We start from the raw sequence: 26,179 nt of genomic DNA on the forward strand, positions 1-26,179 counted from the left end.
GCTTTCCCAACCAACCAACTGTGAGCATTTGCTTGAACTTACATAGAAAGTAGACGGTCTTCTATTGTGGGCATGCAACAGCCTTAGTTAGAATTAACAAGCACAAAAATTTACAAAATGGCGCACACCATGACACCATAATGAAGAAATTCAATGAAGGAAATCCCTAACTCTGCAATCAATATCAAAAGAAATCTGAATCACAGGTACTAATAAACAATCAAGAGGCACAGCAATGGGTGAAAAACCAGATTACTCCTGGCAAACATCTACTTGCTTGATTTGGCACTCAAAGATGGAACTTTTACCATAGCATAGCTCTGGAAAAAGCTTCAAGAGATTCAAACAAAACTGAATCAAAAGACACAAAAATATATTAACTAACAACCTCTCCAAACGATTCAGGTCTTTCTGAAGATCAAAACAAACAGATGGAAATAAAAAAAAAAGTTCAAATCTTTTAAAAAGGAAATGACTCTCTTCCCGTAAATAAATCAATGTTTGCGTGCAAACAGAGAGAGAACAAAAGGAAACCTTAGTTCCTCCGGCCAAGGTACCCGGGGCGGCCGGAGAAGACCGGAGCGGCGGGGGGATCAACTTGCTTCTCAACACCAGGGAGGTCGGGCATGCCGAGAGAGGCAAGCATCTCTAGCGTCTCTTTGTCAACGAGTATGGAGTCAGTCTTGATAGCCGATTCATCTGGAACAAAGTCCATTCGGCGCTCGCGCTCCTCTTCCTGGAGCTTGAGCGAGATGCCGCGCACTGGCCCGCGCTGGATCCTACGCATGAGGTGGGTCGTGAAGCCAGCGATCTTGTTGCGGAGGCGCTTGGAGGGGATGATGGCGACCTCCTCAAGGACCTTCTTGTTCGTGTGAAAATCCAAGGTCATGCGAGAGTAGTATCTCTCAATCACTTGCCGTGATGATTTCTTCACAGTCTTCGTGCGAACGCGCCCCATCTTCCTTGAGAATGACGAGGAGGATGATCTAGGGTTAGGGTTTGGATCTTCTTTTCTCCTTCGCGACGGCGGATCTAGGGTTTTGAAGACGGCGAATGAATGGGGTTTCTTGGGCTTTTAAATATAAGAGCTCGGTTTGTTTAATTTTTTTTAAAATAAAAAATAAAAAAATATTAATGCCCAAAATAGGCTTGGGATTTGAATTTTTTTTATTTCATATTATTATTTAAAAATTATTAAACCCCAATAAATAGTTGTATTTTATTCTCACTTCAATTTTTTAAAAAAAATAGAAAATATATATATATATCTTCTCATTTTTATATAAAAATTTTTTTTTCTGAATTTTTTAAATGAATGTATTTATTGAGATTGTTATATGCCATGGTTGTTTTAAAATTTGGAATCTAATTGAGTTCCTAACTCATCTAGTTTTTATAAAGCTTTGTGTCACACAACCAAAAATCATAAGACCTAGCATCTGCAATTCATTATGTGCATCTTGAGGATTTCTAAGGCTACAAGGATATTTGATATTCCATTGAATTTAAAGCCTGAATTTATTAATATACATTTACCTAATGAGGATTATACTATTGTTGATTTGCTCTTGGTAATCATTTTAATTTAGATGCAATTCAAGGGCTTTTAGGGGAATAATTTGATAGAAGTATCTTGATGAATATGAAAATTGCAAATGAGGAAGCTATTGTCTGGATCTAGCATTTTATCTTCCTGTAGTTGATAGTAAGGTTGCTATAGTGATTTACTACAATTTTAATAAAAGTTATGATCACGAGCACAGTTGAAGTGGCTGAAGAGTGTTGTGGAAGCTGAAAGTTACACCAAAAAGACCGTTTGATATGAAGGACAGTAACAATTTTTTTTAAAAGTTAAGATTGTAAAATATTTTCATGCATTTGGTTAAAAAATAAATTATGTAAAGTGGTGGATAACTTGCAATTACTTTCCCTTTTACCAGAGAAAAATATTCATAGGGGAAAAAGATGTTTCATGATAAACTCCCCACAATTGTATTCTTACATGGTTTAAAGGTTGTCCCACATCCAGCCTATATGTTTTGTGGTCTAAATTTGTAGATAACTTAGCATATTCTCTAAATATGTAGTAAATTTGCTACATGTTATAGTGTTGTTGAATCTTTTGCAGGTATTTCTCTACATAGGATCCAAATTTTTATGGAAGTTGACTGCTTGAGTCGTTTAATATGAAAATTGGGGTAAGGCATTAAAATCTTTTCTAGCAACATATGCGAGGGCTTTGTGGGGAGCAAGATGAAACTGTAGCTTCAGTAATATCAAGCCTCAATTTTCAAAATATTGCTCACAAAACCATTAAAAAATTGCTTGATTACATAAAGAAATGTTCAAGTTTTATCAAGGAAGTCTTGTTCTTTCTCTCACACTAGCTCTTTATAAAATTTCCCTACTATGTGATGCTTCATGGTATAATGAAGAATAATAGGAATAATAGAGGAGGATTTGTTTAATAGTTGATTGGAAGTTTATGAGGTGTTTGGTTGCAAAGAATAGAAGAGTAATAACAATGAGTGGAATTGAAAAATGAAAGAATATAAAAATTATGTTTGGTTGTAAGGATTAGAGAGATAGTTTATTAGAAATGAAAAAAGTGAAAAAAAAATATTAAAGAAATGACTATTATATCTTTCATGCAAAATTATATAATAATAATTATAATAATTATTATTATATAGTAATGAGTTGTGATAATTATATTTTTAAAATATTTAAGTATTAAAGTAAATTTATTTTTATAAATAAATATTTAACTTTAATAGGTCACAAAATTTATTTTTTTTAATATAATCAATTAATAATTAATTAACTATAACAAATAACTAATGACATATTTAAATATATTTTTAAATAAATAAATTATGAATCATGATAATTACATTTTTAGCCATTGATATTGGTTAATTTCCAAATATATTGTTAATATCATTATTAGCAATTAATTAGCTATTTTAAATAACTAATTTCTTTTAAACAAAAACATTATCATTATTTTATGGTTAAGGAATCATAATTCCCCCTCAAATTTTTGGTGATTGTGAATCCTTCTTCATACCTCTTCCGTTCCCACATCATACCTCTCCTATTTCCATTACTTCATATCTAATCAAAGATTTACACAATATAAGTAATGACACTCATTCCGTTTTTTTAACAGGCGTTGCTTAACATCATGTGAATCTAGTCTTTATACTGAGATACATACTAGATTGATGATATAAATTTGTTGGAGAGCATTAACAAAGGAGATTGTAAAGTGATCTAGAGGTTGCATAACACCATTGAAAGCATTAAAAACCTATTGAACTAATTATCTAATGTTAACTTGAGTTATATTCCTAAAGAATTCAATGTGTCTCCAGACCGTTTTGCCAATATTCGCTTGCTTAAATCCGGAGTTATCTCTTCTAAAAGAATGGAGCTTCCAAAGTTGTTTGTCAAGGCAGCCTTTAAGTTTTTTTTTTAATATATATATATACATTCTGTTTTTGTCGCATCTCGTTGATTTTAACGTATTTCTTTAATATTTAGTATTAGTTCAACTATTTCAGCTCTTTTTAATAAAAAAAGAAAAACCTTATATTTAGGGATGCCAATTTTTATGAGTTTAGTAAATATTCAGTTTATCAAAATCGCAATAACACTGATTAATAAAATTTTATTAGGGTTTAAGACGAATTTGAGATTTAAAATTAAAACTCAGATAGGTTTAGGGATGTAAGTGGAACGGGACGGGGCGGAGAATGGGATCTCCGTCCCCATCCCCGCTTTCCCATGGGGCGGAGATTCCTCGCTCCCCTCCACAAATTTTTTTTTATTACATAAAATTCTAATAATATTATATATCAATATATATATATATATATATATATATATATATATATATATATATATATATATTTTAAAGTAGAAAACCTATTTGACACTTGTCAATTTCTCATAGAAATTTTACCAATACTATTTTAATAATATTAAAATATTTATAACATAACACTAAACTATATTGTTTTAAACTAATTTTTATTACTTTATCTCATAATATAATAAAATTAATTTTATAAAAATATTATATTTTTGAAGTTGATAAATAGCTTATTTTATTTAATCTTAATTTTACCTTAATTTCTATAGAAAATAAAAAAAATTATTAAATTTTTTTAAAAATTTTCATATGATTATATTGGGTAACGGGGATTCCTCGCCCCACCAGGGCGGGTCCTCGAGGGGAACGGGGATTCCTTACCCTATTTTACATCCCTAAATAGGTTTAAGATTTGATCTTGGATACATGAAAAGTTATATATTTATTTATCTCCATATTAACTTAATTAATATTATTATTTGAAAATCATTAATCATTTTAGTCTGTTCCAATAATTTATTTTTTTAAGTTTCTATATTATTTCTTAAAATTTTTAATTCTAACTATCTTACAAGAAAAAAAAAAAAGTTATTTTGACCCATGTGGTTACACCTCAGCAGGTTCAAACTTTTTCATTTTTTTTCTATTTTCTAACTTTTATTTTAATTTATTCAAAATATTTTTTAAAAATTTTGAATATCAATTTATTTAGTAAACTATGATTATTTGAAATAATGCATAAAGTTTCTAAAATATAGGATTATTCTTCTATCCATTTAAAAACTTAATGGGTTTAGTATTAGTAAAAAAAAAAACTTAATGGATTTAGAAATGTTTTGAGTTTGGGATCAATGGGATGGAACAATTTTAAAAATTAAATAAAAATTATAAACTTGCCTAGCACAAAAAAAAATTAAAATATGCTCTAATTTTAAAATTATATATATATTTTTTATGTATATTTTCTATCTTTTCAGCCTAAATAAGACATGACAGACAAAAACTTCTCTCTCATGAACACACTCTAAAATTAACATTCTAAAATCAAATAATTAGTCTGAAATTTTAATAATTAATAAGATATTATCGACCCTTCATTAAAAAAAAAACATTCCATTGACCAATTAAACTAAATTTATACATAATTTTTCACTAAAATTCTATTTTCAGTTATTAAATTAACTTCCAAGGGGTTTTCTACAATTTCTCCACCAAAACTCTCAACTTCAAAACCAAGCCCTTCGATATTATACGAACGGTCACGATTTCACCAGCTCACAACGTTCACAACTCACGATGCAATCTCCTCCGTCCGATCACGCGGGGCCCATTCGCCATCGCTTTATAAAGCAATTCCCCCGTCGCTTATTCCGCGCCAATAACAACACTATTCCGGTTTCAATGGTAATCGCCGTCTATTCTAACGTTATACCGACGTTATTCTTGTTATTCTAACGTTATTCCAACGTTATTCTAGTTTTCCGAACGTTGTTATCCCGACGTTATCCTGACGTTATAACGAGAGGTGTTCTTCTTGTTCATGGACGCAGAGGAAGAAGAGGAAGGCGGTGAGAGGTGGCGGAGAGCGGTGCTTTTCGTGCACGACCTTCAACATTCTGGCTCCGATTTACAAGAGGATTGATGGCGAGGTTGGGATTTGATTGGATTATTGAATGTAGATTGAGGTTTTGTTTCGTTTGATTGTTTTTTTTTTTTTGGTTTTTGGTTTTTGGTTTTGATGATTTGTTTGTTGGATTGGGATTAGAGCTGCAGGGAGAGCCAGTATAGGGCGTATTGGATGAGTAGGAATGAGAGGATTCTTGAGAGGTTGTTCTCTGATCGGTCTTCTATCATTTGCCTTCAGGTGAGGGTTTATGATTTTTTATATTTTAAAGATTTTTTTTTTTTTTTCTTTTGGTTTGATTTTGATTGTTGGATTTGGAATTTTTGGGGATTGGATTGGAGTAGGAGGTTTGGTTGGGGAATGAGGAGCTTGTGCAGATGTATGAGAAGAGATTGGGGGATTGTGGTTATCTTAGTTTCAAGCTCGCTCGCACGAACAATCGTGGAGATGGTATGGCTTTTTGCTTCTTTTTTATTTTTATTTTTTGTGGAAAAATGGGAAATTTCGTAATTTATGTTTTGTTGGAAGAATCATGGTTGATAAACTTAGCTGATTAATTTTGTATGATTTGTATTGATGTTTTGGAATTTGGGTTGTAATTTTGGATTGAGTGTAAAAGAAAGAAAAAAAATTAAACTTTTTCATTAGCATGTTTTCTTTCATCTGGTTTGAGGACGAATGGAGGAAAAGATAAGAGAAGGGAATTGAAAACCATTTTCTTGTGTTAGATTGGATGAAGAAAATAAGATTTGTGAGAAAACAGAGGAAAATATACCAAAAAAGGCATTGTTTTAATTTGTTTCCTTCAATCTTCATAAGTCCAAACACATTTATGTGACTGAATCAAGGTTGTTTACTAGAAAGTTCACCAGAGTAAATCTTAGATCTAAGTTAAGATATTGACAGATATTAATTGTTGGAAAGTAGCATCCATGCACGTAACTAGTTATAATACAAGATATTTTAATATATTTAGCAAGGAGTAAGGACAACAAAAGCTGAATTGATGTGGTGATTTTCTTCGATCAAATACATGCTAGAAAAAATGAGAGAATGAAGAATCTGCTTGCTTACACCTGTCATCAGTTATATGTCCCTTTTGATTCTTTCTTTTCTTTTGTATATTATTTCTTATTTATTAGTCTTTTATCTAGCAGTGAATTCTCTTGAATAATGGTCATTGCTCTTGGGTGATATGTGGAAATGCTCACTGGGGGGAGAACAATTATTCAACTTATTCTACTATAATATTATTGGTTCACTGATACCTCTCATAGATTGAAATGTCTGACTAGATCCCCTTTCATATCTATTAATATGGGATGGATGAAATGCGAATCATATTTTTGCCAATACCTCTGTTTTGCCAAGAAGTTTAGTGTTGTTTCTGATAATTACTGTCCCAGTGGATGCGGGTCAAAAACAAAAAAACATAGCTTTGTTTTATTGCAACAAATGTCTTTGTTATGTAATGTTTCATATTTATGGTGATTCTTAAGCAAAGCATGTCTTCTTGTTATCAGGTTTACTCACTGCTGTCCGCAAGGACTACTTTAGGGTACTGAACTATGGAGAGCTTACGTTTCATGACTCTGGTGATCGTGTTGCTCAACTTTTGCATGTTGAATCAGTTGTTCCATTTTGGCAAAATCGAAACAATGGAACTCTGAAACAGATTCTCATTGTGAATACCCATTTGATGTTTCCGCATGATCATAGTTATTGTATTATCCGTTTGCGTCAGGTATTTTTTATTTCATTTAATACCATATCTTTTATTTTTATGTCTTTGATCAGTGATGCTCCTATGATAAAATGCTCACATATTGTCTACTTCTCTTTCAAAGGTATATAAGATACTTCAATATGTAGACACTTATCAGAAGGAGCACGATGCTAACCTTGTGCCCATCATACTCTGTGGGTCAGTTCTATTTTGTGCTACCGGCCCTCCTGTAAATTGAATATGTGAAAATTAATCTTATTACTACATTAACAATTGCAGTGATTGGAATGGTAGCAAAAGAGGGCATGTATACAAGTTCCTCAGGTCTCAAGGTTTTGTCTCATCTTATGATGCAGCTCATTGTTACACTGATGGTGATGCCGATGCACACAAAGTATTAATTGTTCAGTTTATTCTATTCCTTGGATCAAAGCTTAAGCTTCTTCTCAACAAACTATAATTTTTGCATGATTGATGCCTATGTATGCCTACAGTGGGTTAGTCACCGCAACCATCGAGGCAACATCTGTGGCGTTGATTTTATATGGCTTCTTAATCCCAATAAGCATCGGAAGCCCTTAAAGTGCAGCTGGAATGAAGCTGTATTTGGAATTATCAAGGTGATCTTTCTGTATAGTCCATTGTAATGGCACATTTGTTTTTCTTGAATTCAAGTATTCTTTCTGCATCATTATATTAAACACCTCGTTGTTTAGTTAGGTTTTGTTTCCTATCAGAGAACAGGATAGAAAACAGGCAATTTTTTATGTGAATGATGATGGACATTGCTACTCTAGGTCAGATCATGTTTTTATTTCATAATTATGAAATATTATTCTATCAGCTTTACAATGTTAATCTTCAGTTCATATTAATGTTCTTGCACCTTCTCTACTTCTCAAACAATGTATATAGGTTAGGAAGTTCTAACTTTGCTAGCCTGTTTTCTTGTTCAAGAACTCTTATCTTCTTGCAAGGCCTTGTGGAGATTATCATGAAAATTTCATAAAATATTCTGTTGCATATCCACAAGCTATGAAACTTTGTCTGCTATTTTCCCTTTTCAGCAGCAGGCTTTCCAAAGCATTTCTATGCCTATGAAATTTATCATACTATTTTCAAATTCAATGCAAATTGATATATTTTATACATATTTGGTTGCAGAACCTGCTCCTGAAAGCTTCCCTTGCAGAGAACAATGCATTTGCCTTCCTTAAAGCAGATAGTCCTGGGGTTTACATTACCTACTCAAGTTTTTGTCAAGCTCTCTGTCAGGTACTTCTTGCTCTCTCAAAACCAAAAAAGTTACAGTAAATTGTATTCTTATCAAATACAAGATATTAATGTTTCACACCAAATAAACAGATAGGCTTAATCGGCCATCAACAAGGACTTAGTCCTCAAGAAACACAAGACTTGTGGATCCAAGCTGGTACAAAAGGAAATGGTACTATGAACTATGAAAAATTTCAGGTACTAATGATTTATGATTCACATGTTCTCCCTGCTTTTATTCCCTTGTATTAATCTTACAGCAATTAGCAGAAGTGGATTTGGTGTCCAACATGGACAGAAGAAGATGAGCAAAGACATGAACAAGGAAGAGAGAAAAGATTGAGGAAGGACATGCAGAGGTTAGTGTTTGGTTTCAAAGCTAAAAATGCTGTTTTTTTCCCTCCAGAAGTGGAGAAAGGAATGTGGCCTGAGAATTACTCTCTCTCTGATCATGCTCCATTGACAGTAGTTTTCTCACCAGTAAAAATGTCTTGTTCTCAATACAATTGTTAGCTCTTCTTAATCAAATCATTTCATGCTGATTTCTGGTTTCTCAATTAAATGTTGTACAGTTATCAAAGTAAGTAGATGATTTATTTATAGATAACACAAAATTAAGATTTCTATGCTCATATATAAATATTAGCAAATTAGGTGAGTATAAGGGTGAAGTAGAGATTAGGTTTTGGTTCTTGTCTAAAAGGTTTATAAGGCCTTGTATTGTTGTAAATCAAATGGTGATTTGGCAACAATGTATCTGCCTATTCTTTGATTCTAGATACACAGACATGATAGTGATAATTGAAAAACTAGTAGTGTTGCATTTTTTTTTTTCTTTTTCTATTTAAATAAAATTCAAACCCTTTAAAACATTAAAATTATGAAATGGCTATGAGATTCATGTCCTAGAAAATTTGGTATCACCTATTTAATTATCAAGCTTTTTCCCATTACTCTTTAATTAGATAATAACAAATGTTGGTGCTTGTATTGAGATTTTTTTTGTATAACAAAATTTAACAATTCCATTTACTTTCATAATTGTGTAAAATACTCATAGGTTTATATTTTCTTCGCACAGTTTCAAATTCTATAGGAGCATATTTGCCCAAATTTTTTTTTTTTTTGAGGAACAGAGAAATGAAAAAAGAAAATTAAAATAAAATAATGTAGATTCCCTCTACATTTCTTTTTTCTTCTATTATCTACTTTTATTCTCTATTTTCCAAGCTTCCAATCTTCAAAAAATATATATATAACAAACAACAAAATATGTTAACTTCATAATCTTGAAGAATATATATATATATATATATATATATATATATATATATATATATATGTGCAAAAGGAAATAAAATAATAACATCAATTAAAATAAAATAAAGGGTACAAACAAAGAAGCGCTTTCATTGAACTTCAAAAGATGAGGTCCTCTCATTGGGGGGAATGTATCATTAAATCAAAAGCTTAAAACTCTCATGACCTTTACATGTTCTTCTAGTAAATTCATTCCTCCCTCTCATTAATTCATGCTTGCATATCAGCGTGGCATTTTGCACAAGTGGCCCTACATCTTTTGGAATTCCATTAACCACCCCTCCCCTCCAAACACAACATATCACATGCCTCCACAATCATCATCACCACCTCCTCCATACCCTTAATTTTATATATGCATCAAACTACATATATATATATATATATATATATATCACTCTTCATACTTCTAAAACACATGAATATCAAGAAGATGAATAGCCAGAAGAAGATGAACAAGAAGAGAAACACTTCTCTAAATTTAAGCTTTTCGGCGAAACTTCCCGACGATGTCCAAGGGGCCTTTTCAGAGAGTATTTGTGCTGTGAAGTACTCATCTGACCCTTTCATGGACTTCAGGCAGTCTATACTTGAGATGATTGAAGAAGTTGGTGTGAAGGATTGGGAGGAGATGGAGGAGTTGGTTTACTGTTATGTTGCTCTTAACTCTGCTGATGTTCATCCACTTATAGCTCATGCTTTTCTTAGTGTTCATGCCATTGTTGCTAATAAGTTTTTCAATTAACCCATTTTACATTTTATACATGCATATATGATGGTATGTAAAGTTTGTATTCTCTCTTATGTTTTTATAATCATTGGCTCAATGCTTATTTTATTTTTATGTGTGGTTTTACTAATATTCACTTAATCACCTTTGTTGATGATATCAGTACATACATATATTATGCTTTTCTTAATTTATTGATTTTTTTTTTTTTTTAAAGAAGAGTGGCAAGCGAAAGCTATAATAATGAGAGGTGTGAACACAGCAAGTCATACGGGCTTGTGCATCATTCATCTTGACCGATACAAAATTTGGACTGCAAGCTCACACCCACAATTTGAATCTTAACACCATTTCTAGCTAGAATTTCTATCTTGTGAAAACGGCGCTTTCGTGCTACTAAATAAAATTAATATAATAAATAATAAATATTATTAAAGAAACTATCATTTTTAATTTTAAATTATTTTTACAAGTATTATTATTAATTAAATTAAACTTTCATCAGTTTATATACAAACTTTCTCAACCAAATTTTTTTAAAAAAATAAATATGTTAATCCCACTTCTTTATCTCCAAATAGAAAAATACTATCATCTATTTGTATATATCATAAACTTTTTTTAGGACATAATACATAAAAAGAGAGGCAACAGACACCCTTGAAAAGATGGTGCTTCAGTGCCTGTTCATGCAGCCCCTCTTCTTCATAAGTTGGTTCTCAAGCACCATCAGTAACCAACTCCAACAATAAAAACAAATAACCACTTTGGTTCAATAATTGCAATATTAAAAATAAAAAAAATAAGAACAAGAATTTGAATGGATTTCAAAATTTAAGGTCCATTTATCTGAATTAATAAAAAAAACAACTAATATGAACACCACAAGTGAAAGCCTCTTACCCAGAAACACATATTTTATTAAAACAATAAATATTATTTTAGATAATATTTATAAAAAAAACTTATTTTTAAATTGTTAGGGCCCATTCTGAAAAGAACGGGACCCACCAAAAATTGGTGTATGCTGCTTAGTGTGGCGTGCACACGGTATTCTTTAGTAAAAGGCGAAAGAATAGTTCGCTTTGTGCACACCACGCAGCTCCATGTTTTTTTATGGCCGTTGGGTGGTTTCTATTTATAGAGCATCAAGAACCACTGGTTCTCCCACTAGCCGATGTGGGACTAAAAAACACAGTTATAAAATGAATGGATGAGATATTTGTAAGTTTAGAATCTTTAGATAAGCATCAAAATATAATTAGAATCTTTTTGTGGATGAAAATATTATAAATTTGCTTAGATTTTTTAAGATATACAAATAGTTATGACTTATGTGGTATAGATAGCAAATATATATAATTATGATTTTTCCCACCGTATCTCCTAATATATCTAATGCATTTTTATAAAAAAAAAATTTATTTGAGAGCAAACTAAAACAAAAGATTTTAAATTTCTACTTTTGATTTATTTATTTTTTGAATAAACACCTAATTTTGAATGATAAATCCATTTAAACCGGGGCCGTTCATTTCAAGGGAAGTGAGGGGAAGTGAGAGAAAATAGTCTAACTTCCCCACTTCTGAAGTTCATTTGTACTGAAGTGGGAAAGTGTCACTTCTCTCACTTCCGACTAAAGTGGATTTTAAACTAAACTCAATTCAGTATTTTTTTTAACTAAAGTGGAGGGAAATGAGTCAATCTAAAAAAAACTATTTTTTTTTTCATTTCTAAAGTCTTTTTTAAATTTATAAAACTTCATCCAACACCTAAATCCTTCGGTTCTATTTTCACTTTCTGACAAATAAACAGAAAAATCCTGAAAATGAGATCACTTCCCCCACTTCAGAAAAGTAACACTTCCCTCACTTTTTGACTTCCCCTTACTTACAGTGAAATTAACACCCCCAAAAGACAGTAGGTTAATCCAGGTTAATCCAAGTTTTTTTGCCTTTATAATAAATCACTGTTAAATCAAATGCATGATGAAATTTAAAAAATATATAATATAATATAATAATAATAATAATAATAGAAATTTATTCACTTTTCAGCTATTATTTTCAACTCCCTTTCATCTCCCTGTAACTCCACCAAAATTAAGGACAATCATTTCCTTATTCCAGTTTAAAACAACACAACACCATATAAGTATATAACACATCATAATGCCAGAGTTTAGTACTACTTCTAGATCCTGTTTGGCCTGATGTAGTTACAGCACCAGATCCAGGTATGCATATATAATTCAAGCAACTCAAATAAGCAGTCACAACAGTCACTACAAGCTTAATTTAACCAAGGTAGGCAGAAACAAACACCAACTTCAGCAGATAATACAAATCTTCATATAAGACACTTGAACATAAAAGTAAGACCGTCTGTCTGTCGATTACTTTTGACACACAAGATCTTCAATGTAACATGATTGGACCTAGAAGAAAGTCCCTTCTGGTGGTTGGACCAGTTTCCGGTTATGCGGTGCTGCCATTTCTTTCTTCAGTTGTGTCAATATGTCCTCCATTGTGTACTCCCGTTGCCAATTTGCAAGCAGGCCAAACTTTTTGGGCTCTACCTGCAATAGCTCAGCAAACAAATATGGTTTGAAGTTTTGCTTGAAATTTATATGCTTGAAAGTAGGAAGGTAGTAAGGCAGTGGGGAATATTCATCTATACCATTCCTGTCTCATGATTGACACAAGTAATGTTTATCCTCGAGTGGAATCGGACACTGGGTGGCTTCTCTGGATAGTCCTTGTCACAGAATAACTTAAGCTGGTAGATGCGCCCCTCATGTACAGTCTGTTAAAGAGTGTCACTGTAAGATAACAAAAAATGAAAGAATTCAAGTTGCTGAGTGAGGAGATATCAAATTTACGTTATGGGGACCAATTATTGTTCCTGTCCAGGAACGCATGTAGATGTCATCACCATCATCCATCCCATAACTTACGGTTCCATCTCCAATACCCTTTTCACCACGTTCAAGTTCTTCTAGCAATCTGAAGTTCCTAGGAACTGCAATACAATATGAAAACAATGGTTCCAGCAGCATATGAGCATGAAAGCAATTGATAAAATGCCATAATGGCAAGGGAAACCCAACTTATTTACAAAGTCAGAGGCTCATTTCATTGTCATAAAAATTTACTTGCTCAGTACACTGGTCAATCTGAGAGTATCATATCAGATCCTATTTTCTCCAAATCAATGGAGCAGGTACAACTGATGCAGTTGTTCAATTTGAAGTTTGAAGAGTTAACCCTCAGAAGAAATTCACAACCAGAGACTAAGTATAACCAGTGTCACTATGGCGTGATACTTATTAAGTTATCACAAGCAATAAGATGTCAAATCGAGTGGCTCCAAAAGTAAAACATCGATATGCTTCCATATATACGACAAAACAAGTAGTGGTTCAAGTCATCAATATTCCTGAAACATGCAACAAAACAAGTAGTGTTTAAAGTTATCAATGTTCCTGAAAATGATAGAACAATCCCCGCGAAACAAGGAGTTTAAAAGAATAATACAAGTTCTAGATCTTTGGTACAAACAAACTGTACTGCTGTTTGTTTATGCGATAGTGTTTGTTTTTAGTCAATGTTATAGGGAGAAAATCCCCGTATGCATATAGGGATGATATGTCTTGTTTTAGCAATGATATTAAGGGATGATACGGTATGATACATGATAGGTGTCATATAGGGATGATATGATAAGTATTTCGGTTTAGTCCATGTTAGAGTTTGGTACTAGTCAATGTTGTCAGGAAAATCCCAGCCCATAAAAGGATAATAGGGCATGATACATTGGTTTCAATTTCCCCAATATCCTACTTTATTGATTTTGTTTGATTCCATCTTAATTTTTAATTTTGATTTTTATTCTAGATCTGTTTTCTAAACCACCTTATTTTTTTTAACCTAATATTTTTTTTGTCCTTTTTTTAAGAGTGAATTTCATGAATTTAAAAATTATATTTATTTTAATTTAAATATTAATATGATTTAAATCTTTTGTCATAAGTTTATTTCTTTCAAAATCATCTAATTTTAATGTTTACTCAGTATTTATGCCCTAGTAACACTGGTTTTAATTGGGTTGGACAGATCATATTTAATTCAGCGATGTGAATTGAAGATCTTTGGTGTAACTTCCGTTGGAGTCTGCCAACAGCATTAAACTGATCACAAAGAGGGGCAAGTTCAAAGTTGGTCCAAATTTGGCCATCCAAAATTGATTATTAGTCCTTCTAGTAACTTCAAGTTCACATTTCAATATGTTAAAGTAAACAAATCTAGCCCGTAATATCTAAAAAGTATCGAGAGAGAGAAAGAAAAAAGAGTAGATAATGATAGCCACATAATAATAATAAAATTACCCTTTCTCATACACAACAAATGTTCATGTGTACTTAGGACTAAGTGTCATATTCATCTCGAGAAAGTAACTTGTAACATGTTGAAAGTTGAAGTATAAGCTAAAAATTAATAATAATAATTAAAAAAAAAATTACCAAACTATTTTATAAGCTAAAAAAATGAGAAAATCCAAGTCAAACAGTAGATCTAGTAGGGATTTTTTATTAGATTCGAGAGATTATGATTTATGACCTATTGTAATCAACATGCACAATGAAACAGATGTAACCAATCAAAATATGGGCAAAAGTGGACGATTCTAAAAAGTCTCGTTTCAAAGCCAAAATTTAAGAATCTTCACCTTAAGTAAGAAGAAGAAAGACGAGAGAAGTAAAAAAGATTGGCCACTTTGCCCTTGATTTATTTTTTCTTTTGATCTGATGGTATAATGAATATGATGATAGAAACTTTCAAAATTTCCACAACTTGGGATGATGGAATCATGAGAAAAATCAATGTACACTAGTCACGACATGGTCTAAGGCAGTGTGAACATGGATCAACACCAGCCCAGGACTTCAAAATATGAAAGCTCCAAATAATGCAACAAACAACCAGTTAACAAGGGATATACTGGAAAACATAAATATTGCCCCCAATAAACAGTAAATGAACCTCCAAGGAACGGTTTGATTCCCTTTCAACTTGCAATGTGATATGATTGAGAAGGAATGTGGTCTCTAAAAGCCATTTACCTCAGGAAACTTACACTACATAAAGTGCAAATATTATCTCAACAAATTTTCACAGCCTCCATGAGCATACCCAAAGAAAAGAGCACACATGTAGCGTTTAAACGAGCTATTTGTCACAACACCAAGTGTGATAGATGAGCGAATGTTCAAGTGTGTAAATGATCTCATGGATATCAACGTCAGCCAAAAAATCATCTGTTAGTGCTTGAATGATAACTTTTGGTGCATAGAAACTACTAAAGAGAAAGGAAATTGTGCACTAGATTTGATGGCAACAATTTTCTTAACATTTGCATTTACAATGAACTGTAACAATTACCATAAACACTTGCGCAATCAAGAACAAAGGGCAACATAGCACCAATGACCAGTAAGGAAAACATTGAAAAGAGCATCAAACCAAAAACACAATAGGAAGATTGGAAGACACTTAGAACAAAACATAAATCTTTGGAAGAAGCAACGATGATTATCAACTTGGTTTGCAACTATTGCTGCCAATCCGATCAAATAACAAAAGGAAACATACAAGGCAAACTATAACATCAAATAAATCCACACAAAATCAAAATATCCTTGCTAATCAAACCGAGGTGCTTCCTAGGGCAAGGTTTATTTTTGGAAAAGCTTAAAAAGACACAAAAGCTAGATCTGTCCAACCTGAACAATGGGTTTAAAGAATAAAAACACCAGTATTCCATTTTCCCCTTCATTTGCAGTGATTAAGCTTCTTCAGAAGATCATCAAATCAGAGGAGGAAAACATAAAGATCACGAACGATCTACAACCCAATGAATCTAAAAACTCTTTCCATATAATACAAACAGATTTTTTAAACAGATCCACAAAGAACCCTAATTGATCGACAATTTCAATGAGATGCAAGGGAACAAAAGGGAGAGAAAAGGAGATCTCACCGACGACGCTGGATCCACCGGAGCCTCCGAGCGTCATGGGCGATCGATCGATCAATCTCTTTTTCGTCGGTCTCCCGGGATTCCTCAGATCACTATCACTGCCGAATGAGATCGCGCAAGCACTGCTTCTACCTCCGCCCCTTGGCTTTTAATAGGACAAAGGAGAACAAGCGAGAAACGCTTATTTTATATATATATATATATATAAAATTATGATTTTGTTTTTCAATTGACTCAGTATTTTTCATAAATTATTTAAATAATCACCAAATTATTGATTTTTTTTAAATATTACAAAAAAAAAATATTTACTAAATTACGCATGTTTGGGATTATTTTGGGATTATTTAAAAAAAAATACGCACGTTAGTGGAAAACGATAAAATTTTCTCCGTTTTCAGTTTTTTTTTATTTATTTTAAAATAAAAAAAACGTGAGAGTTTCCCGTTTTCATTTTTTTAATTAAAAAATTATGAAAACGGGAGAAACTCTCCCATTTTCAAATGTTTTTTAATTTTTTTAATAAATAAAAATGAAAATGGGAGAATAACTCATGTTTTTTTTCCCTCTTTTTTTTTATAAAAAAAGGTTACTTGTCCTTGGTTGTTGTTTCACCAATGCTTTTTAAATATTCTTCATTCATTAGCCAATAGCATTGCTATTTCACCAATGCTTTTATTAAAAAGCAAAAACAAGAACACTGAGTAATAGGCTAATAACAACTTTAGTAACGGATATAAATTTATCCGTTGAATTATTTTATTATTATTTTTTCTTATATAATACCCACTACCCATTTCATACTATATCCCCCTCCATTCTTATTTTGTAATATTTTAATCTTATTTCAAGTTCTAATTGTGCGGATGTTTTCTACTTGCACGTGTACGGGATTTTTGTTGATAATTTTCGATGGCATTCTTAAGATTACAAAGTGATCACATTTCATCTATTTTGTCGGAAAATGTAATATTTTTGTATACTTAGATAACTTTAAAATTAATTATTTATTAATAATTATATTAAGACATTAGTTTCACATAATAATTTTTTATGTCATAATTATTAATCGTACGATGCATGTTTAATTAGATAACACACTATATTTTTAGGATAATTTATTTATTAATAATTGTATTATGTCATGATTAATTATTGTATTAATAATTGTTAACCTCGAAGCATGTTTACTTAGATAACCTAGTATATTATTTGGTTATTTTTTATTAATAATTGTATTAAGTCATTATTTTATATTAATAATTGTATTATATCATAATTATTAATCGTATTAATAATTAACTTATTGGCACCCCAATTATGTTTAATTAGAAACCCACTATATTTTTAGGGTAATTTTTTTATTATTAATAATCGTATTATGTCATTAGGTTTTAAGAATAATTTTATTATGTCATAATTAATTATTGTATTAATAATTGTTATATTAACCTCGAGGAATATTTATTTAGATAACTTAGTATATTATTCGGTTATTTTTTATCAATAATTGTATTAAGTCGTTATTTTATATTAATAATTATATTATGTCATAATTATTAATCATATTAATAATTATCTTATTAGCACCCCAATCATGTTTAATTAGATAACCTACTACATTGTTAGGTAATTTTGTTTATTATTAATAATTGTATTATGTCATTAGGTTTTATGAATAATTTTATTATGTCATAATTAATTATTTTATTAATAATTGTCATATTAACCTTGAAGCATGTTTATTTAGATAACCTAATATATTATTAGGCTTTTCTTTATTAATAATTATATTAAGTCATTATTTTAGATAACCTAGTATATTATTAGGTTAATTTTTTATTGTATTAATAATTGTTATATTATGGCCGAAGCATGTTTATTTAGATAACCTAGTATATTATTAGCACACCAATGTTTATGGTTTACTCTATAATCATATTTAATTTTTCGATGGCATATGTTCGAATTTATGATTTTTTCGTGTTATATATTTTTTCAAGTCAACCTATTTTATTTTCCATTTAATATGAAATTGATTAATTTATAACTTTCTACAGCTTGATCGGGTTCTTAGGTGTAGACATGTGTCTATCGCAGAACCTCATCGACAAATCATAGGCCTTTTAAGAGAAGCCGGGTTCTATCATGCGGCTCAAATTCTTAATTTCCGAATTGATGCCGCTCTTGTGAGCGCATTAGTGGAGAGATGACGGACTGAAACACACACATTCCACCTTACATGCGGTGAGACAACAATCACGTTGGAAGATGTGGCACTATTACTTGGCTTACCGATTAACGACCACGAAGTCATCGGGCAAACTTTCGGCTTAGGAAGTGCTGTCTGTGCAGAGTTGCTCGGAGTGGTCCCACCGGCGGAGCAAAGGAAAGGTCAGAGTATAACTCTAACGTGGCTTGAGGAAACATTTGGCATGATGTCATACGATGCAGGTCAACGACAGATAGAATGTTATGCACGTGCCTATATCCTAAGGCTTATCGGTTGTGTCCTCATGCTAGATATGTCTCATAACAGGGTTCATCTGAAGTGGTTACCACTTCTGAGGGATTTTACAGAAGCAGGAAGATACAGTTAGGGTTCAGCATGTCTAGCAACCCTGTACAGGCCTTTATGCCGTGCATCCAACAAGGATATGAAAAATATCAGTGAATCTATGATATTACTTTAATCATGAGCATGATACAAGATTTCAAGTATATCCCCTCGAACCCGTGCTATCGTATCCTTTCCTCTGGCTCGTAGGTGAGAGCAAATTAAATCGATGATTCATTTTACACTTAATTATAATACATTGAAATTATAATTCATTCTCATTTTTCAGGTGGGCGCACATTAAAGTGGATGATGATAGCCGTAGCAACAAGCACAATGTGAAGATATATAGGCAGCTACTAGATCGGTTGGAGATGCAACAGGTAATGTTGTTAAAAAAATTGATAATTCATACACATATTTTAGGTATTAATAATAATTGATTATTTGGTAAATAATTTTGAACAGTTTATATGGCGGCCTTATGATTCGAACGAGATAATCGCACAAGTGCCATAGAACGTTTTCGCAGACAGACCTTTATGGACTGCGTTTACATCATTGATTTGCTTCGAAGTTGTTGAGTGGCACCAAACAGATTGAGTTACAAGACAATTTGGCTTCGCCCAAGATGTTCCTCTTGATCCAGTTTGCATTGGACCGACCCATGATCACGATCTTCGTGGCAGAATTGACACAGATTGGGCATTGATGCACGGAAGATGAATTGGATACTGGAGAGATAGAGCATCACGTTGCCTCAGACTCCATGTTCCTGCCAGGAATAACGCAATGTCGGTGGAATATTATGACTGGTATACTACTAATACCATACTATTTTTATCGACAGATCAGGACTTGTTGGATCCTCGTACGAGAGGGAACACTCTTCCAGCGCCCCTTAGAGCGTTTCCAACAGTAGTTGTAGATGTGCCACGACTGAGTCCTCCTGTACGAAGACGTCATCAGCATAGTTCTCGGGCCGAACACGACGAGGCACATATTCCTCGACACCCACATCACGAAGGGTACCAGTCATTTCACTCATCAGATGATATCAACGTTACTCGATCATCTCATCTCCATGGATTTCCTCCAATTGAGTCCAACAGATACTCGGTTGATTTCGGGATGGACTTTGTGTGGAATTTATTTGAATATCAACCTCATCATCAACCTATGGAACGCGGACAATCTAGTCATTCAACTTTATTTCGGCAACAATACTGGGAATCACCCCCAAACCCTTTGCACTATGCTGCGAACCTGAACACTCCAGCCTCAGCAATACACGATTCGGATGAATCATCTGATGATGACCCGCCAACCAAGCAAGCACGAAGACCTAGGCCACGGGGACTGCCTGACAGAGATATCCACCCACCTTAATGTTTTACTGAGAGGTGGCAGCGTAGACGGTAGAGTAGACTCTTGTATTAGTTGTTGTTTTCCTTTATTGTCTGCGCAAAACTATCTGTAGTATTATTTTGCTTGGTGTTCTATGTTGTGTATTTTTTTAAATTTGTTTTTTCTTTGCATTTGTTTTTTCTTCATATACTTTAACAAAAGGCTTTAATGATAACTCATTGCATGTTATAATTATATGGAAGGCTTACATCATTAAAACATTACAACGAAAAAGACATTTAGAGTATATTACGACCGACTACTTAAACCGGCAATGTTGGGACAATTTCGGCGACTATATCCTTCGTTGCGACATAAACCACAACGTTTTCACTGAACACCTTCCCTAATATTCATCTCATTATGAATCCTTGCAGATTTTGGTCTTCCTTTCGTCGATCTTCTCATCGTAATATTAGGACATAGACGTGGACCATTATAAGAGTTCCAATATCCCTCATTTGATACTGGTTCAAACTCTTTACGATATACATTAAAAATTGTTTGAAGCCTATACACGTTGTCAACATACTCCTCCCAATGTAGACAAATATGCGAGCATGCTGCAAGGACATGTCGACATGGAAAATGTAGTGTCTGAAAAGCACCACAGTCGCACCAATGTGATCTTAGGTTGATGCGAAAAGTGCTAGCTTATCTCCCACATTGCGGAGGTGACATCTCATCTACCATGAATGACTTCTCTTCACGGTCGAATTGACGAACGTAAATGCTGGATGCTGCTTGTTGATTTTCTTGGATTGCCTTCATTAGTGATTCTGAGAAGATAAGGCCTGATGCGATCTAAGCTTGCGCCTGTACACCTTTCGTCACAAACAACTCCGCAAGTCGGAAGTACGTTTATTTAACCATAGTTGTTATAGGAAGGTTTCTTGTTCCCTTAAGCACTGAATTAACACATTCTGCGAGGTTGGTTGTCATGTGATCATACCTTCTTCCTTCTTTATCGAACGCTTGAGCCCACTTCTCCCGCGGTATGTTATCCAACCATCTCGTCGCCTCTTCATCATTGTCCCGTAGTAAACCATACCAGTAGTTAAAATCTTGAATGGTTTTGAATAACCTACAACAGTGAACTTAAAAAGTTAAGATAACTTCAATAATTAACAACAATGTAAGAGTTAGATTAAAAAAAAAAGTTAATTTTGTAACTTGCCAATATTGACAACTATCCGTTGCATTTCTTTGTTTCTAAAATGACTCATGAAATTGGCCGAGATATGTCTAATACAGTAAACATGGTACGCACGAGGAGCATTTATCTCACGGCCAAGTAATCTAAAAGCTGATTTGATGGATTCATGGCGATCAGATATAAAACATATTCCTTGTTGTGGTGTTACACTGGAACGTAGGTTGCGCAAGAAGAAAGTCCATGCACCCAACGTTTCTCCTTCCACGATGGCAAAACCAATCGGCAGGATATTTTTATTACTGTCTTGTGCGATTGCCAACAACAAAGTGCCTTTGTATTTGTCATATATATGGGCGCCATCTATCTGGATGACCGGTTTGCAATATTTGAAAGCCTCCACGCAGGCGGGGAAGCTCTAAAAAACTCTATGAAAGATTCGAGCATCACGTACCAGGTAAGGTCCTTCGTATGCTGGCTGGGTCTCAAGATCAACTATTGTCCCAAGAACAAACTGTTGCAACGCTGATAACCATCTTGGTAATTCGTTGTAGGACTCCTCCCAATTGCCAAATGCTGCTTCAACCGCTTTTTGCTTAGTTGTCCATACTTTCCTATATGTCGGTGTGTATCCATATCGATTTTTGATCTCCGCTATTAAAACCGATACATTGATGCTTGGCTGCTGTTGGACTAGTGCTTGTATTTGACGATAAATCATGTTTGAATCCAGCTTCGAATGATCCTGCGAGATCATTGCTGATGAACACGTGTGAGGCCCAGTATACTTTGTAATTTCCCAAAGCTGTATCCGCTTGCTGTAGGATGCACGAACCCTTCAATTGCACCTATCACCATATGACTTACATTTACCGGAGTATCGAGTCGGATCAGACTCAATAACTTTGTATTCGACAGATTTAAGTAAGCAGTAATGCTTAATTGCGGTCACAGCATCATCTTTGCTTCCAAACCTCATGCCTACATGAAGATCTCCATTTGTCGTTGCTCCAGTTAATGTGTCGGCATACAATAAAGGGTACTTCAGAAATTCTTGTGCGGACATTGCTTCCAAATCAAGGGTCCGCATATGTGCTGGAGGTTCCATTGGTGCCATCATGAAATTATGGTAGGTCATTGGAATGTCTTCAAGATTGCATTCTTCTAACTGAATGTCATCAACACTTGGTTTAGTGTCTTCCCCAAAGCTGTCACCATCGTCTTCCTCATCGTCTCCACTGGATCGGCCATATTGACCGAATTCAGTTTCATGAGTATCATGAAAAGAACTTGTTCTGCCTTGTAGATGTTGTGAATTAGTAAAATAATTATTGGGTGGTGGATTATCTTATGCCCTCCACTCCGTTAAGAGCCGTTCAGGTTCATTAATTTGGCATGGTGATGAAATCCTCTCCCGTCTCAAATTGCGTTGAACTTCGTCATCTTGGGCGGTTTGTTGTTGTGAAGGAGCACCCTCGAAAGTTGCAGCGCTGAACTCTACGTACAATTCAATAATGCCAATATCTGGATTTCTTTTGTAGCAGTCGAACATCATCCTAACATCTCGGTCATTACGCAATTTGATACATGAAACTCCTTGGTTGTCAACAGTCTCAATGCTTTCTTCAATGGATCTCTTTAAATTTTCGTAAGAGATGTCGTCTTCGACATAAAAATATGATTGATCGTCCAACGAAAATATAATTGTGTCTTCACTAGCAATGATTGAACCATTGTAGTAAACCAATACAAGTGAAGTCTTTGCCATTGTTGAAGACAAGAAGAAGAAGTATGGGTGAGTGACTGAGTAAATAGTGTGCAAGAGTAAAAATGAGCTACGAATGTTGGTTTATATAAAGAGCTCGAATTTTGAAAATTTCATTTATGAATATTGCAGGTTTGACCGTCCTAATTACTGATTGGTGCAGGTTTGACCAACCTATTTTGTGCTAAGTACTAACTGGTGCAGGTTTGACTGTCATACTTTGTCCTAATCACTGAGCGGTACAAGTTTGACCAGCGTAGTTCGTGCTGACTGGTGCAGGTTTGACTGTCCTACTTTGCCCTAATCACTGAGTGGTGCAGGTTTGACCGTCGTAATTTATGCTGACTGGTGCAGGTTTGACTGTCCTGCTTTGTCCTAATCACTGAGTGATGCAGGTTTAACCGGCGCACTTTGTGCTAACTGGTGCAGGTTTGACTGTCCTACTTTGTGCTAATCACTAAGTGGTGCAGGTTTGATCGGCGTACTTTGTGCTAATCACTGATCGGTGCAGCTTTAACCGATCTACTTTATACTAATTATTGACTAGTGGAGGTTTGAGTGACCTACTTTGTACTAATTACTGACTGATGCAGGTTTGATCGACCTACTTTGTGCTAAGTACTGACCGGTGCAGGTTTGACCTCCTTACTTTGTGTTAATTACTGACCGGTGCAGGTTTGACCAACATACTTTGTACTAATTACTGACATGTGCAAGTTTGACTGTCCTATTTTGTGCTAATTACTGATCAATGTGGGTTTGACCAACTTACTTTGAACTAATTACTGATCGGTGCAGGTTTGACCGACGTACTTTGTGCTAATCACTGACATGTGCAGGTTTGACCGTCCTACGTTGTCCTAATTAATTACCGATACAAGTTTGACCAAACTACTTTATACCAATAACTGACCGGTGCAGGTTTAACCGACCTACTTTGTGCTAAGTACTAACCGGTGCACTTTTCATTGTCCTACTTTGTGGTAATTATTAACTAGTGCAGGTTTGACAGTCCTACTTTGTGCTAATTATTAACGGTGTAGGTTTGACCGTCCTACTTTGTACTAACTACTTACCGTTGTAGATTTAACCATCCTATTTTGTATTAATTAATTACCAGTGCAACTTTGACCGTTTTATTTCTAATATTTTTCGAGATTCGTAGTTTTTTTTTAAAAATAAAAGGTTAATATACATATATATATATATATATATATATATCAACAATTTTATTTAATTAAAAAATTAATTATATAAAAAGAATTCTTTTAAAACCTAACAACAGACATAAGTTTTTTTAAAATAAAATTAAAAAAAAAAAGAAAACGGGAGTTACTCTCCCATTTTCATTTTTATTTATTAAAAAAATTAAAACAAATTTGAAAACGGGAGAGTTTCTCCCGTTTTCATAATTTTTTAATTAAATAAAATGAAAACGGGAGAAACTCTCCTGTTTTCTATATTTTAAAATAAAAAATAATAAAAAAAAAGCTGAAACGGGGAAAAATTTACCGTTTTCCACCGACGTGCATATTTTGGTAAATAATCCCAAACATGCATAATTTAGTAAATTTTTTTTTTTTTTGTAATATTTTTAAAAAAACCCAAATTATTCGGTTACTTTTATATAAGTTATCGAATTATAAAAACTTTTAATTGGGTACCCTAACTTTAGATTTGGGTTCAATTAGATCACTTGACCTAACTCCGTTAACGATATGCTAACGTGACATGCTATGTCATATCCCCTTACAACATCAACATGTCATTAGGATAAAAACCGTATTTACCTTGAAGATAGTCAACTCATGTAACTGGTCTTTCATGTCAAATAAACAAAAGATAATTTGATTTTTGAATTTTTTTAGTCAGATTGGTGCATCAATATCTCTTATTTAATTTGATTATTTGCCCACATGACATATTGATATGGCAAAGAAGCATGATATAGTATGTCACGTCAGCACGCTCTTAACGAAGTTAGCCCAAGTGATCTAATTAAAATTGAATCTAAAGTTGGGTATGAAATTGAAATTTTTTTTATAATTTGGTGACTCAAATAAAAGTAATCAAATAGTTGAGTGACTATTTAAATAATTTACTCTTACGACTTTGCTCCTCTAAGGCCTCTTCCTTATCTTTCACCCACATCTTTAATTTTTATTTGGGTAAACAACTTAACTGTTTCTTACCTTTCCATCCAACTTTAAAAAATTATAATTTGATCTCCTACTATTTTTAATTTTTGTTACAATTTAATCATTCGAATATACACTGTTAATAGTGATCACACGTGGCATATGATAATTCAGTAAAAAAATGTGTTACATAGCATGTTACATGTGATCACCATTAATAGTGTTTGCTAAGGTGATCAAATTGTAATAAAACTAAAGATTTAAAGGTAGAGAACTAAATTGTAACTTTTTAAAGCCAAATGATCCACAAAATGGTATGAAACCAAATTATAACTCTTTTGTTTGTCATTTTCATTTAACAATTTTTATGTATCAACTAGTATTACTAAATGATCTTATTTGTTTATTTTTGATATAATTGGTTTAATATATTTATTGATGCTAAACATATAATTAATTAATGAAGAATACGGGGGTGTTAATTAAAATGGAGAGTATTCTTACATTTTATTATACATTAGAAATTGTAAAAATAAGAGTTATTTGATTGTAGTTTAAGATAAATATA

The 26,179-nt window shown here is 33.1% G+C and overlaps 5 protein-coding genes and 1 non-coding gene across 6 annotated transcripts; 1 reads left to right on the plus strand and 5 right to left on the minus strand.

Moving 5' to 3' along the window:
* Positions 1-352: 352 nt before the first annotated feature.
* On the minus strand, positions 353-1,061 carry LOC120283623 (40S ribosomal protein S17-3-like). Its single transcript, XM_039290331.1, has one exon. It carries the CDS (start codon positions 956-958, stop codon positions 536-538), a length of 423 nt encoding a protein of 140 aa, XP_039146265.1. The 5' UTR covers positions 959-1,061; the 3' UTR covers positions 353-535.
* Positions 1,062-5,173: 4,112 nt separating this feature from the next.
* Positions 5,174-9,015, plus strand: LOC120284145 (uncharacterized calcium-binding protein At1g02270-like). The gene is made up of 11 exons (XM_039290941.1): positions 5,174-5,281; positions 5,428-5,526; positions 5,643-5,741; positions 5,846-5,951; positions 7,025-7,245; positions 7,349-7,425; positions 7,507-7,621; positions 7,722-7,847; positions 8,392-8,502; positions 8,593-8,700; positions 8,773-9,015. The coding sequence occupies exons 1-11, from the start codon at positions 5,174-5,176 to the stop codon at positions 9,013-9,015; spliced, it is 1,413 nt and encodes a 470-aa protein (XP_039146875.1).
* Positions 9,016-11,537: 2,522 nt separating this feature from the next.
* Positions 11,538-11,656, minus strand: LOC120251002. Its single transcript, XR_005533327.1, has one exon. It is a non-coding gene; the product is annotated as a U5 spliceosomal RNA (small nuclear RNA).
* A 1,025-nt stretch (positions 11,657-12,681) lies between these two features.
* LOC120249793 (ubiquitin-conjugating enzyme E2 variant 1C) lies at positions 12,682-16,760 on the minus strand. Its single transcript, XM_039258445.1, has 4 exons — positions 16,592-16,760; positions 13,434-13,573; positions 13,232-13,357; positions 12,682-13,130 (listed from the first exon to the last, which is right to left on the minus strand). Exons 1-4 carry the CDS (start codon positions 16,626-16,628, stop codon positions 12,990-12,992), a joined length of 444 nt encoding a protein of 147 aa, XP_039114379.1. The 5' UTR covers positions 16,629-16,760; the 3' UTR covers positions 12,682-12,989.
* Positions 16,761-21,416: 4,656 nt separating this feature from the next.
* Positions 21,417-22,465, minus strand: LOC120284146. The gene is made up of 3 exons (XM_039290942.1): positions 22,163-22,465; positions 21,729-22,075; positions 21,417-21,639 (listed from the first exon to the last, which is right to left on the minus strand). The coding sequence occupies exons 1-3, from the start codon at positions 22,463-22,465 to the stop codon at positions 21,417-21,419; spliced, it is 873 nt and encodes a 290-aa protein (XP_039146876.1).
* Positions 22,466-22,546: 81 nt separating this feature from the next.
* Positions 22,547-23,476, minus strand: LOC120284147. Its single transcript, XM_039290943.1, has 2 exons — positions 23,082-23,476; positions 22,547-22,946 (listed from the first exon to the last, which is right to left on the minus strand). The coding sequence occupies exons 1-2, from the start codon at positions 23,474-23,476 to the stop codon at positions 22,547-22,549; spliced, it is 795 nt and encodes a 264-aa protein (XP_039146877.1).
* Between the last annotated feature and the right edge of the window lie 2,703 nt (positions 23,477-26,179).

The sequence above is a fragment of the Dioscorea cayenensis genome, chromosome 19 (genome assembly GCF_009730915.1).
Source record: "Dioscorea cayenensis subsp. rotundata cultivar TDr96_F1 chromosome 19, TDr96_F1_v2_PseudoChromosome.rev07_lg8_w22 25.fasta, whole genome shotgun sequence".
Taxonomy (NCBI): Eukaryota; Viridiplantae; Streptophyta; class Magnoliopsida; order Dioscoreales; family Dioscoreaceae; genus Dioscorea; species Dioscorea cayenensis.